Below are 15,180 nucleotides of genomic sequence, written 5' to 3'. Positions count from 1 at the left end.
TTTTTTTTTTTGCCTTTCTTTCTGTAAGTCAATGAATAATCCATATTTTCTACAGAACACAGTGTGACCATAAGGGTCTCCACAAGCCATACCTGAAAACTGGGCCTGTCACCTTATACGACATGAATCAAGTATACAGGGTCCTCCATTTACTCCTTGCTCTCAGGATGCTGGTGGAGTGTCCACATGGGTGACATCTCTGTGGTCTATGTGTGCACATCTGTGTCCACTTGTGCTAGAAAATGGAACTTGCCAGACCTTCACAGTAAGAGAGCTCTAATAAAGCAATAAAAACTCCTGGAAACGAATAGAAGGAAATGGGGTATTCTCAGAGGACTTGGACCCGAATCACTTTAAGGTGCCTCCATAATACAAAATCCACACAGCGCTGTGTTTTGGTACATCCTGCTATGTAACTGTTTGCTGAAGTGGTCACCACCCACCTGTCATTAATGGATGGAGGGTACATATTTGTTCAGGGCAGAGAGAAACATCTGATCCTTTAACAGAGCAGGATGAAGTGTCTGCGAAGCTGTAACTTCTACGGAACATGGTTCCAACTTTTCCTCCCACGAGGCCACAGTCTCACTGCTGGAATTCCCTGGGATTACTGCTGGGGGTAAGTGACGTGTGGGGACCGGGCTGGGGTCTGGCTACAGAGCTGTGGCGTAGCAGGATTTAATCCTTGGGGTAAAGCCTGGATGAGTTTGGGACCAGCCAGGTTTGCTCTGATGAAAGTGAGGCCCCTGAACATGACCTTCTCTCTATCTGTTTTGTAGCCTTCGTTTTGCTCCATCACCCAACCTGGGTGGATGGGAACGGGTGAGAGTCCTCCCATATCTCCCTGGCTGCACCTTGCTGGGTGAGAGTCCTCCCGTATCTTCCTGGCTGCACCTTGCCCTATTCTTACTGCTTCTCATTGGTCCCTACTCTCCTGTCCATTTGATGCTGCCCTCAGCAGGCTCTGGGGCAGGCCTGGGTCTGACTCTGGAGCCCCTCCTGTACTGACCTGACCCTCACATCCAGGCTCTGGGACAGCTCAAACTCCGGACTCACCGTTTCCCTCTCCTGACTTCTGGTCAGCTGCCCCCCACATCCCCCCACTTGCTGCCACACTGGAAAGCTGGTCACTTTCTTATTTACAAACTACAGTCTCACTTCACTCTACGCACGGTTCACTATTGCTCCTTTGGGGTTTTCTCACAGCCTTCTCTCACAAATTCAACACCACCATTCCCTCGGTGCAAAACAAGCGTCTGGAGCTTGCTGGGGCTTGCAAAAAAAAAAAAAAAGAAAAGAAAAGAAAAAAAAAAGTGGCGGCGGGGCTGGGGAGAGGTGGGGTGGGAGTGGGGGGTGCTGCTTTCCCTTCCTCTGGCACCGCAAATGTTAACGCCGATCTGCAGGGAGATTGCAATTCTAACATAATGAGATATTAATGAGCTTTGCACATGTCCCTAGCCACAACATTTCTCTCCCCCTCCCCCCCCGCACTCCCTTGTCTGCAAATCTAAAGAGAACCTGCTCCTTCTCTGACACTACAATGCCTCCACTTCCCTTCGCACCTGCCCTCTCCCACCCGGGCGCCCGGGCTGCCCTGCTCACCTCAAGCTGCCAGCACTAGAGAGCACCAAATGGGCTGGCACCGCCTTGTTTCCTGGCCTAATGGATGCTTGTTTAAACACTGGAGCTGTTTGCATTGCTGCGGCTCACTGCATGTTAAACACAGTCCTCTGAAACCCTATCCCAATCCAATAAAGGTATCAGCAGTTCAGTGTGGGGAGGCAATTACTATATGGTCCCAAGTGTGCCTTCTAAGCTCGAGGAAGGAAAATTTGATCGAACAACTAAAAGGAAAATCTGATTCGGCTCAGCATCACGTGGAGGACACAAGGCTTAACTGCAGCCAGGTCTGTGGAGGGCAGAGGGAAATCAATGATGAGCTGGGGAGAGCAACCGCACATTGTTAAGAGGGCTTTAAGCCAGCCTGTTAGTAACACCGTCTCCTGCCTTTGCGCTGAGACACCTGCCTGTCCTCCCACTTCGGCTCCCTTTTTCGTTCTTTCTTTTTTATTCCGAGGGGTATACTTATTTATTTTTTAATGACAAACTGCCATCCTTCTTAACACCCTCCACCTCTCACTCACCTTTAATTCCTTAAGCACTCATATAAAAAAATGGCTTTTCTTGTGCAAGATCATTACCATATCAAAGGCAATACAGGGAGAGCAAAAATGATAGAGGGATAATGTACTGGCAGAGAGAAGAAGGCAGGCCCGCTTCAGAGAGAGCAGAGGGTCCCTAACCTCAGGCTAATGATACCCGTCGATACTGCGATGGATCGGTTTGCTGCCTTAGCTAAGTCTGAAAAATCAGGGGAATTAGACACAAGATTTAAATTTATTTCTCACCCAAGAAACAAAAGTTTTGGAAGAGTGAATACTCTCCTCCATTTTTAAGTTCTGTGGACATAAAGAGATATGGGGCTTAGGTTTCTTTTTACTTTTCCCTGTTTTTCACCAAAAAGCCTGCCCTGCGATGGCCCTTCTCTCCACAGGAAGAGTGGGAAAGCAGCAATGGAAGCATCTGGCAACACGGAGTAACGCCACACACCACGCTCATGGGGGCACCATCCACTTCCCAGGCATCTTGCCAGAGCCCCGTCTGTTCCCGAAGTTTCCTGGCACAAGGGAGGCAGCCCACATAGAGCCGGACGCTGCCGTCAGCATCAGGCGGCAGTAGCTCCTCTCTAACGGGCAGAAGGCTAAAGCTGTCCCTTCAGAAGAGACAGGGACCAGAGGGCTAAGGCCGTCTGCAATTCCTCCACCCCAAGGCGGAGAGGGGCTTCAAAGGCTCCAGAAGGATAATTAACACACCGAGAAGTGTTCAGTCTATAACCATGGTCCTGGGCCTCTAGACCAGCACACAGTCTCTGACCGGGCCCCGTGCTCCACTGCACCCACCTTGAGCGAGTCTGGCTCTCGCATCCCAGGCTCCAGGCGCTGGGGCATGTGCACACGGAGGCTCCACCAGGCGAGCGGCGTGGCTGGCCGGGTCTTGCCCTGCAGGGAGGCATGTACTGCACCTCCCCGTGTCACCAACTGGAATAGTCATGGCAATGTGTAGAGAGCAGTGACCTTCGATGCCCATGGCTGTCCATGTCAGGTAAAGCATTCCTGAATTTACATAAGCCACGAAAAGTATCCTGGGTTCTTGTGTTCTCTTTGGTCTCCTGACTTAACATTCATGGAAAGGCCTCATTACGTCAGGCCTGGAAAATATGGGCAAGTGAACAACAGTAAGCCCCTCTTGAAAATTATAATACATGCCTCACTTGCCCTGCACACTGGGGAACGAGGCGTTCCACTTTAGATATCTGTGTATCTGTGAAAAGCTTTCTAACAATATTGGATGTTTCCCTAGTTTATTAGAAGGTAGATAATGTTTTCGATAACTCGTAGGGTCACACGGTACTGACCCTGCCATTGGTTGTAGGTCTGTTGTTTGGCTTTTTGGTCTGGGAAAAAATAAAAGGGTATTTGATTATCACCTACCTTTATCAGGATAAAAGAGAACCTTGCAAAAGATGATAGACCAATACATTAATGACACTAATTTATGGCCCTGTTTTGAGATATCACCTTGTACGTCCAGTCTGGCATCTGTAGGAATGCTAGATGTGTTTCTCAACAAAGCATGAACTCTCTCTCATCTCCACACAGCAGCAACAGCACATTTTAATTTTTTTTCTTACTGTTTGAAATATCACCATAGAATAAAACAAAAAGAGGGAGAGAGAGGGATGACCCCAAATTTCTTCAACCTACTATCTTTATTCTCTCCCCAGGCACAGAAACTCACAAAATCCTTGTGCTCCTATAATGTCATTCTAATCCAGAGGTAGCGGCTGCATTGAAATAAAATCACAGAAAGAAATTCTATTCTGAAGACGGAGATGTGTGGTCAAAGAGAATATTTTGTTAATGGCACATCTGAGATGATCGAGGTAGAGACAATCACAGGTGTACATAAAGGTATTCCTCTTCTTTTGATTGCTTCTTTGCAGGTACATGAAGAGGCTATTTTAACTGAACGTATAAAGAACCATCTCTGGTATCTTTACCTTTCATTATTTCGTTGCATGAAAACTTTTACTCTTTTTTATATTTGTAACACATGAAAAATCCCTCCATGTAAACATCTTGAATTCTGTTAGCCTGGACCAAAAAATGGCATTCCACCTTTGCCACCATGAAATAAGAACCCTATCCCACTGTAAAATGGTTTGGTGACTCCTGAATCAGGTACTCTTAGCACTTTCCCCGACTGGCGAGCCTCACTCCCTACTACAACTTCTCTCAAAGAGGTGCGGCTTCACACTTCGCTATCCTTCTTGGATACAGACGGAAAAATCTTTCTTCCCCTCAGGAAATGAGTATCTCATTCACCTCATTTCAGTATCCATTTAGCCATCATTTTCTGACAACAAAAACTGTTAGAGTGCTTTGCTAGCAATAAAACCTGAGATTCCCTAACCTGAGTTACTGACGATGGAAAAAGCCAGATGAACACCTGGACGAACTCTTTTGCGTGAACTTTCTGCCTTCAGTGTTTGGTAACACGGAGGTCTAACCAGAAAAGCACGATTTCAGCTTCTGTTAGGAGAACGACACTTTTCGAGCCAAAAATGATTTTGAGATTAGCATCAAGTAAACTTGAGCCCCTACGCAAAACGTTTAAAGAGGTCCCTCTTTCACGAGCCACCCCAGAAATGATCTCAATCTGCATCATACGAAGCGGTGGGAGAGGGAATGTTCTGTGAGTCCCTGCGCTGGAGCAGTTGCTCCTATTGTGGATAAAACAAAGTGGCCAAGAAATAGGATACGGTCCCCAAAACAAGGGCATAAAGATAAATAAGAAAGAAGTCTAGGAACTGGGGCCAGTGTTGTCACCTTCATCGTCACCATGCAGAACAGGGATCACTGATGACTCCTGGAAGAGGATCTGTTTGGTTAAGAACAAGCTGACAAAGAGTGTATCATCCTCTCTTTATTTTTCTGTGTGTTTGAATATTTCCAAAACTAAAATTTTTTAAAAGTATGTTGACTGAGGATGTCATCTGGTTCACTGGAAAAGGAGAATGTGTAGAGGGAAAAAGAAATGAATATTCTAACAGTCTAGTCATCTCAGGATTGGAAATCCTGAGCGCTTTGCCAAGTCACAGTGCAAGAGGAAATAGGAGGGAGAAAGCACAGATGCCAGGAGGGCTGCCTCTGGTCCTGCTCAAAGACCTTCCTGGGGCGATTCAGATGATCCAGGACCTTCCTGGGAAGGTCCAGGAAAAGGAGGAAATGCTTCTGCCTGCATCATGTTCTCAGAAGAATTCTGGACAGAGCCTTGGTCAGCTCAAAAAACCAAATATCCACACATAGAGAAGGCGCACGTACGTTCTGTATTTTCTGACCCAAAGGAGATCGCTTTTGTACAGGCGGTTCGGCCCATCTATCTAGAAACACGTGGAAACAAGAGATGGAAGACAGGGCAAGAAATGGTGTGTGGAAAGAATACAAAGGATATTATTTGACTGCTTGACTTTCTTTTAAGGCATTTTGGATCCTCTTTGGTTAAAGAAATGCTTATAATGTTAATTACTAATGGCCTCCCTTAACTTTTTTTTTTTAAATTCTGAACTATTTTTTACCTACAGAGAAGTTGCAAAAATAGCACAAAGCCCTTCTTGCGACCTTTATGCTGCTTTCCTTGCTGTTAACATCTTCCGTGACCATAATGCACTTATCAAGAACGGGATATTAACAGTCACACACTATTATTAATTAAGCTAGAGACTATTAGAATTTCACCATCCTTTCCATTAATATCCTTTTTGTTTCAGAATCCTGAGAGGATCCCATAGCACATTTAGTTCTCTTTTTTTGTAGCCTTTTCCAGTTTGTAACTGTTTCTCGATCTTTCTTTGCCTTTTGTTGCCTTGATACTTTTGAAGAGTACTGAACCGTGGTTTTGTCGAATATTCCTCGGTTGGGCTTTGTCTCGTGTTTCTTCATGGCTGGAGTGAAATTATGCAATTTTTAGCAAGAAGACTACAAAACCGATGTTGCGTCCCTCTCAGCGCATCACAGCAAGGGTTTGTGATGTCAACATGTCTTATTACCAGTGATGCTTCTTCCCTTGATCACCTGGTGAAGCTGGTGTCTGTTCCTTTCTCCACAGTGAAGTTACTATCTTTCCCTTTGTAGTAAATACGTATCTTGGGGGAAATATGCTGAGACTATGCAAATCCTGTTTCTACTCAGACTTTGCTCACTAATTTTAGCATCCATCTGTGGATTTTGACTGAAACAATTATTACTGCGGTGCCTGCCTAATGGCGATTTTATATCCCATGTACCTTCAACATTTACTTTTTGGAATTCTACTTAAGGAAAAGCTGCCCCTTCTCCTCTATTTGTTTTTTTAATCTGTTCAAACCCCTGGATGTTAATTTAATCTATGGGTTAAAATTCAGTACTATCATTCTTCGTTTTGCCACCCAAATTGTCCAAATTGTTCCAGCTTTGGTCACTGGGAACACACTTACGTTGACTTTTGGAGAATGTCCTTATTTATTGGCACTATAAAATGGCACGTAAGATAGACTCATTTTGTGTTTTCCCCACCTGAGCCCTGGAATCAACTGCTTTTCCAAGGAGAGTTGGTTGCTTTTTATTGGGGAATGGTATTTAGGAGCAGGACATGGATGCTACGGTGAGCTTATTGCATCTCGGCAGACTGAAGGATGTACTAACCTATTTATCTATCTACCTATTGAAATATGTCGATGACAGTAGTTTATCCTGCTACTCTGATTCTAATCCAACACCACGGGGTTCATGTTTTCCTTCCTCTTTGCTTACTGATAACTTTTTTCTTCATCAGTGCAATGCCCATAATAGCTTTCTTTTAACTTGGAAGATAGTTATGTTTAATCATCAGCTCCAAAGTCATTAATTGATTAGACTGGAAATGGATTTATTAATTTGGCCAATATTAATGGGCATGTTCTGTGTTTAAGGCCCTCTCTACAACACGCTTTTGGTGGAAGAAGGATGACTCTTAGACCTTCCTTTCAGGCAGTTTATGGGCTATCAGGAAATATATTAAAATGATACAGAAAGTAAGGAGTGTTAAGAGAAACAAATAAGTTGCTCTGGGCATATGGAGGAAGGAGAAATGTACCTCTATTGAAGGAATAAGGAAAGGCTTTCTGAAGCAGCTGTGGATCTTTAAGGATGAGTAGGATGGAATCTGTAAGGATTAGGGGAAGGCAGTTCAGAAAAGGGAGCAGCTTGAACCAAAGCATGAAGTGGGAGCCACACACAGCAAGGCACAGGAAGGTGACAGGGTGTCTGGGTAGAGAAGAAGGCCTAGGAGTCAGCATGGTGGGCGGAGCTGGATCACAGAGCTCCATTCTGGCCGCAGAAGAATCTGGGCTCTCCGTTCCGTGGGCGATAGAGAGCTCCTGAGAGTTTGGAAGCAAGAAGAAACCTGATAGGAGTGACCCAGTGGGACTCACAATGGAGAGGGGATCTGAGGGACAGGAATGGTCTTTGGAGGAGATCAGTTTGGAAGCTATTGATAGAGATCTGACAATCTGAGGGTGACTGAATTTGGGCAAGGACAACAGGTATGGAGAAGAGGGGATATACCTAAGGAACTACCATGAGCAGTTGGCCACACTTGACAATAGATTAGATGAGAAGAGCAAGAAGTCTAAGGTAACTCCAGCATTACAAGGAAGTATATTAAAAACAGAAACTAGTAAGCAAGGTGGTGGGAATGTGTCCAACAGCCCCCAAAATGCCGGGTTGAGATAAATCACTTCCCTTGTGACCATTTTTATGCTATTTTAGAGTGGACAGAAAAGAAGAGAGAAATCAAACTTTTAATCAAACAATGCTGTTACTTTTTAGCAGCAATGCTATATCTCCAATAGAGTAGAAAACTATTAAAAATCAGAGTGAAATTTCTAAATGACAATGACATTTAATTAACCCATGGTGCTGGTTAGCCATTGGCATTGATAATCACCACAAAGCAGTGTTTTCTTTGAAGTCTGATAGTTAACACTCTCTAAACTAGAAGCTGCCCACATTTTATCCATTATGACTCGAAGGCTATTAAAACAGAGCCATATAACTTCAGTCGCCAGGGAGTTTTGGAACACTGAAGTCAGAATGAAACCATCACAGCTACTCTATTAATGTTGTATCACTATTCAGATGTGATAGTGTATCTCAGGAACAGCTTAAACTCAAATGTACTAGTATCTACACAATCATGACTGCATTTATTAGTTAGCACATAACGTATAGGCGTAGGCTGGGCTTGCTGGAGAGTATTTGGCTTTCAGGCTCGAGAAGCAACTACGCGTCAACGGTCGTTATGCCAGGCCCTGTTAATTACCTTCTTTCTAAGGCAGTAAGAGCTAAATTTGTTCATTTGTTTTGCAAGAGGCTAGTCAACCACGCCATAGGGCAACAGAAAGGACAGAAGAGGAGGAAAAGAGAGCAAATCCAATTTTTCTTTGGATTGTGCAAAAGTTTGGAAGTGAGACCCACTGGCTCTAAGGAACTCTGGCATGGATGCCCAGCTTCGTCTCAGCAGGGTGACCTTGTGGGGATGGCTCAGCATCCACGACCACCTACTCCTCTTTTCCCCTGATTGTGCAGGTGAAGGCACTTCAAGCCTGTCTTAGACAAGGTGTCCCTCCTACCTTCAAGACTCTCTTGGAATGAACCTACTCAATATTCTTCCTAAGGAAATATAGATCATCTTAGTGGGTGGTCAGCTATTCTTCTTCAGTGGAGTCAGAAGAGCCACAGTGAAGGAGAGGTCCACATTTTCTATCCCTAGAAACGCTCTATGACCATAAGCGTTGTCCACCACCAGAACTTGTTTCCAGGTAGAACTGTGTGGACACAGATTTCCACACCGAACTCACAAAAGTGTTCAGGAAGACTGTGCATTGGACCTTCACTAGCACAAAGGGGGGCCGAGGGTACGAGATGAAGAGCTCAGCAGCTCTGAAGATATTGAACAGTCATTCCTGTAGGAATTCAGTTCTCTTATTACAAAATTGCTGTCTTAAAAAAACATCTTTATCAATTAAGGCAAGCAGCGTTGGCAGGACTCAAGGGTCAATAATAAGCACTCAAAATACAGCAGCAAAGAAGAGGTTAAAGGCAAAAACCGTGAGGCAGTGAAGACACATGTCACATTGTCATGTCATCATAGTAGCTGTCCCCGTTCTTACCTTACAATAGCCTCCTCCCCTCCTTGGCCACTTCCCCTCTTCTAGGTCCTTTCAGGTACCCTTTCCAAGTCTCTTTTTCTTTTTTTAAGATTTTTATTTATATACTCAAGAGAAACAGAGAGAGGCAGAGACACAGGCAGAGGGAGAAGCAGGCCCCATGCAGGGAGCCTGACGCGGGACTTGATCCCGGGACCTCGGGATCATGCCCTGAGCCGAAGGCAGATGCCCAACCACTGAGCCCCCCAGGAGTCCCTAAGTCTTTTTTTCTATGTCTAATGGAGAAGTAATGTGACAGTAGATCTTTCTACTATTTATTAACCATATTTTAGTATGTTGGTTATTTAGGTTATCATGGTACCAACTGATTCCATGAGGGTGTGTTTTGTTGTTTGTTTGGCTTATTTGTTTCTAATTATGAAACTGAAGATTTTGTCACCGCTATAGAAATTTCAAGCCTTGGCCAGTTGTAGGTTGTATGAATTGAGTGATGAGAAGCGCAGCTACCGTCACATCTTTAGTTCTCTAAGAAAGATGTGGGGTAGAAGAGTTGGAAGGAGGGTGGAATCTGTGTTTCCTCCCTCCAAGAATGACTTAGATTATGATTCATGTGTCCCAAGACGCTGTGATGGAAACTCCACCTCCACTGACTAGACAATTTGTAGGGCCCAGGCAAAATGAAAATGCAGGGCCCCTTGATCAAAAATTATTAAGAATCTCAAGACTGTGACAGCAGAGCACTAAACCTACCCCCAAGTTTCAGGGGCCCCAAGGCCCAGCTGTCTTGCATCCAGGTTCCTGTTCCCTGACTACCTCATTGATCCTTCCATCATCAAGGTTCCTGTTCCCCGACTACCTCATTGATCCATCAATGCTCACTGGATGAGAGGCATGGCAGTCTAGGCAAGCCTATTGCTCTTGCAGCTAAAATTCACCAACACACTACAACTCGATTGGAACATGATGGGGCTTCCTTGCACTTTTCTCCTTACCTTGTACCGCCCAGAACTTCAGAAGAGATATTAAAGTGTTTTCCACTTCGTGTTTTGTTATTTTAAATGATATTTAATTACGTTTTTATGTTACAACATGATGCCTGATGTTCTGGAACATGCCCCCACAGTTCTTCTAGTTGTTTTCTACCACGCTGAGGTCTTTACCAGTCATGTAGGTCCCTGGAATGCGTTCTCTTCATCAGGGCAGGCACCCGTATCTCCCTCTCGCCTAAACCTCTTCCCAGTGTCAATACTCCACCTGTGTAGCCTCCACTCATCCCCTTTTCTGGAACTGCTTTTAGAGAGTGAAAAGGACTTTTAAGAAGTGCTTTAGAATTAGGGACCCCTGGGTGGCGCAGTGGTTTAGCGCCTGCCTTTGGCCCAGGGCGCAATCCTGGAGACCCAGGATCGAATCCCACGTCGGGCTCCCGGTGCATGGAGCCTGCTTCTCCCTCTGCCTATGTCTCTGCCTCTCTCTCTCTCTGTGTGTGACATTAAAAAAAAAAAAAAAAAAAAAAAGAAGTGCTTTAGAATTAAATTTTGTGTTTTGCATAATACTTTGGTGTTTCTGACTGCCTTTCTTCAACCAAATATAAGGTAAATAAAAGGTATTCAGCTCTCTTTAAAAAAAAAGATTTTATTTATTTATTTGAGGGGGTGGAGAGAGGGGGAGAGAGGGGGGCAGAGAGAGAGAATGAGAATGGAGGAAGGGCAGAGGAAGCCAGAGAAGCAGACTTCCCGCTGAGCAGGGAGCCTGACTCGCAGGGCTTGACCTCAGGACTCGATCCCAGGACCCTGAGATCATGACCTGAGGGTAAGTCAGACACTTAATTGATTGAGCCACCCAGCTGCCCCTCAGTTCTCATTTCTTACATCAGGTCACTGACTTTCTCCTATGCTCTGATTTTTTGGTTTTTTTTTTTTTTTAATTGTTAAAACTATATTTTTTTAAGCGTAGTTTAAGGTTCATAGCAAAATCAAGGGGGAAGGTAGAGAGATTTCTCCTACGCCACCTGTCCCTGTGCTCAGCCTCTCATCACTTACACATTAGCTCTTTACTTGTTCAGATGTTTTTGTTAACCTTGATATTTTTTGGTATCTTGGAATATTTTGCTATTTCCCTCTATTCAGACTGGCTGGAAATGAAGAAATGTCAGCACATGGGAAGAATAAATATAAAATACTTGAAAAGTTAAGTTTCATGGGTCTCAGGATTATGCAATACCTCAAGCTAAAGTTAATAAAGTTGCTTAGTTAACAGGGACTTGGAGTCAGGTGCTTCAGTAAACAGAAAAAGGCTTATTTGTAAGTAGCATATTGATGGTTTATGTGTAAATGAGTGTTTCTAACATGCTTGCTGGGAGTTAAAAATGGCTTATTAAGAGTTTTAAATACCCCCCTTACAAATCATTTATTGCAATGCTAACAGACACTTTTTTTAAAGATTTTACTTATTTATTCATGAGAGACACGAAGAGAAAGAGAGGAGAGAGGCAGAGACACAGGCAGAGGGAGAAGCAGGCCCCATGCAGGAAGCCTGACGTGGGACTCGATCCCAGGACTCCAGGATCATGCCCTGGGTGGAAGGCGGCGCTAAACCGCTGAGCCACCCAGGGATCCCCCCAACAGACACTATATTTTTTTCTTTTTACAGACACAATTTTTGAACCAAGTATTTGTTAGGCCAAAGAAATGACCCAAAAACTTAAGTCAAATTCCAAGTAAGTACAGTCCATTAAACCTTAATTTCTAGAAAAATGTTACCAAAAGTCCCTTCAAAGGTGGGTCATGTTTGCATGACCGACAAACTACTGGTACTAATGTGGTTTCAAACTCTGTCACCTGCACTGCTGACCTTCCGAATCTCCATTTGGAGATGGAAATGACCAAGTGCCACCGGTTTTGTACGTGAGGCCATATCCCTCTGTTCAGAGCTGCCTGAACCAGAATGAGCACCCGATCCAGGCTAAGCCTGTGGTGTCTGTAGGACAGAGCTTGCTCTCTCAGCCTCTGACTCTGGGAAGTGCGGTGGCAACAGAGAAGCACACGCAGTTAGAGGGGACAGCAGAGCCTGCAAGGTAACAAGTGACACAGAAGGGAAGGCGGGGGGGGGGGGGGGGCGGGGGGGACAAGCCATGAGGGAAAGTGGAGTTCCAAAGAAATTACTAGGAGACAGAGATGTGGACAGGGAAGTTGACAGGAAGGGGGGAAGGATGGACGGATGGAAGGAAGGAAGGAGGAAGGAAGGAAGGAGGAAGAGAGGGAGGGAGGGAGGATGAAAGGAAGGAAGAAGGAGGGAGGGAGGAAGGAAGGAAGGAAGGGAGGAAGGAGAAGGAAGGAAGGAAGGAAGGAAGGAAGGAAGGAAGGAAGGAGGAGGGAAGAAGGAGGAAGGGAGGGCAGGAGGGAAGAAAAAAGAGGAAGATATATATATAAATGGACACAGCGCAAGCAGATGGAGGTGTGGCTTTGAGAGGCTGCAGTCTGGCCCTGGGGGTCACTGTGCGCCCCCGAGGTCACTGTGCGTCCCCGAGGTCACTGTGCCCCCGAGGTCACTGTGTCCCCGAGGTCACTGTGTATCCCCGAGGTCACTGTGTCCCCGAGGTCACTGTGTGTCCCCGGGGCCACTGTGCCCCCGAGGTCACTGTGTGTCCCCGGCACCTCTGGGGAAGGGGAGCAAGCGCCGGGCATCTGGCCTAGCAGGAGACACAGAGGACCCCGAAGCCGTCTCCACCCCTGACTTAAAAGCCTGGGGGGCCCAGGAACCTCGCTTGGGGCTTGGTGGGGGGGGTGGAAAAACCAAGCTGCGCTCAAGCCCGCTCCCCCTGCGCCCGGGACCCTTGGGCCCGCTGCTGCTTCCAGCCCCCGTCCCAGCGCCCCTGACTCCACAGGCTCCTCGGCTGCCCGAGGCCCCGCAGTCCCCGCGTGCTGCACGGGGCGCGGGTGGTCGCGGCAAGGCCGGGCTCCCCACATCCCGCCGGGGAGCGAGGGGTGTCGATGGAGGGCCCGCTTGGCCAGCCCCGCGATGTCCCGGCCGAGGCACTGCTGCCAGCAGCCACGTCCCCCTCGGCAAGACGGGGGGCCCGCAGCCCCTCCTGCAACCCCGCGCTCTGGCACGTGCAGTCCAGTCCGGCCACCAGGCCCATACTTCCTCTTTTTCCAGACCAATATTCTATTACTCCTCACAAGTTTATTAGTTCTGACTCATAACAATCCATCAGCCGTAAGCGCAATAAATGATGCTTGGAAATTAAAACCCACATTTCGGCAGAGGAGATTTTACATGTTAAATTATCTTTAAAGTTATAAATAAATAACATACGTGGAATAGATTTAAGCAATAAACGTATATTCAGCAAACAATACTCAGGAAGCTTCCAGTCCAGCAGGAAAATGTGATGTGTGCGCTCTCTTGCTAATAGGCCCTCCACTCTCTGTCCTCCTTCTCTTCCTTGGTAAGATCATGAATCCATCACATCCCATGTTGGGCTCATTGCCTTCTTAGGACAAACGGTGCTTCCTTCATCTAAAACTCATTCGCAAAATGTCTTTCAGCTTTCTTAGGTTGTTGTTTCGTTTTTGTTTTTTTCCCTGGTTATTTTCAAAGAGCGACTTAGAAATTTTCCAAGATGCCTGCTTGCTTCCAGCTCCTCCTCTCTGTAGGCAGCCCCACTTCCTATCATTGCCACTCGAATCACTTTTAAAAAGTGGCCCCCTGAAAGAAGTCCTATTGAACCCAAAACAGGAGAAACTCCTCTCACTCGCGGGAGCCAAGAGGCTGGACTCAGGAGCCAGGAGTCTGTTCTGTTATTTTATGAAAGCAAAGGAGGGTCAAGTTTCTACCAGGTGTTGGAAAACACTGGTTTGTTTTTTATTTCTAAACACAGAAAACAGGAAAGAAAGGGAGAAAGAGGCTGCAGTGCTATCCATCAACTTGTGCTTCTTACCACGTAAAATTTTCTAAAAGATACACTCAAAAATCAGAAGTTTCATAGGCATACTTTTCTTCCAGTACTCAATTAAATCTGCATAATTTCATCAAATTTTGTCCCTTGTGGAAATGCAATTATTGCACTCTGGTTTCCTGGAACTAAGAATTTCATTCTTAACCTCATTCAGAGATTTAACCCACGACAACAAAACACGACAGGATTCACGTCAGTGACAATTTAAAGAGAACTGAGGGTTAATGACAAAAGTCTGGTCTAGACAATACTGTATCAAGGGACTTTCAAAAAAATGACTTTATTTATTAGAGAGAGAGAGAGAGCACGGGGGGGAGAGGGAGAAGCAGGGAGCCCAAGCGAGGCCCCGTCCAGGGCCCGGGGTCACAGGGTCACGACCTGAGCTGAAGGCAGACACCTGTCTGACTGAGCCCCCCACGCACCCCTCAAGGGACATCTTTATCACTTAACCTCAAAGGCAACAATAGCAGAACCCGACCTCGTGTCAGTGACGCCTCTACCTTCTCCGACTCTTCCTTACGTGTCTCCCTCTTCCCTTTGCTGCTGGGCGCACACGCAGGCTTTCCGCATCTGGATCCAGAACTGCCTCACCGAGCCGGGCCACACCTTCTCTGACCCCACGCCTCCCCCCAGGCGTCAACATTTCACAAACCAGACAGATCAGGATGCAGCGACTTCACCCCGATGTCGCCCTGGATTCCGAGGCCCGAGGGATGAGCACGGGGTCACTGAGTGTCTGCTGGGCAACAGCGCTTCTCTGATAGGACACACGTGCTCCCTGGTGTCCCCTGCCTCCTGTGCCCGTGTCTACACACTTACATCCCCACAGAGTCTGGTCATGCTGTGACCAGGGCCATGCTGTGGTCTCCAAGACCGAGAGGTGTTAGAACACAGACAATGACATATTCTAGAACTC

At 46.2% G+C, this 15,180-nt stretch overlaps 1 protein-coding gene across 6 annotated transcripts in view; it reads right to left on the bottom strand.

Annotated features, from left to right (window-relative positions):
• MAML3 (mastermind like transcriptional coactivator 3) overlaps positions 1-15,180 on the bottom strand; it is a 406,685-nt gene that overhangs the window by 198,464 nt on the left and 193,041 nt on the right. Inside the window, exon 1 of one of the 6 annotated variants that reach the window (XM_077860961.1) lies at positions 15,084-15,132. The exons of 3 other annotated variants lie outside the window; for them this stretch is intronic. In XM_077860961.1, coding sequence (XP_077717087.1) covers positions 15,084-15,104 — 21 coding nt within the window. In that variant the 5' untranslated portion in view covers positions 15,105-15,132. 2 more of the 6 variants (XM_077860964.1, XM_077860963.1) reach the window with 2 other exon arrangements.

The sequence above is a fragment of the Canis aureus genome, chromosome 20, assembly GCF_053574225.1.
Source record: "Canis aureus isolate CA01 chromosome 20, VMU_Caureus_v.1.0, whole genome shotgun sequence".
Classification (NCBI taxonomy): domain Eukaryota; kingdom Metazoa; phylum Chordata; class Mammalia; order Carnivora; family Canidae; genus Canis; species Canis aureus.
This window is presented reverse-complemented; position numbering and strand designations above follow the sequence as displayed.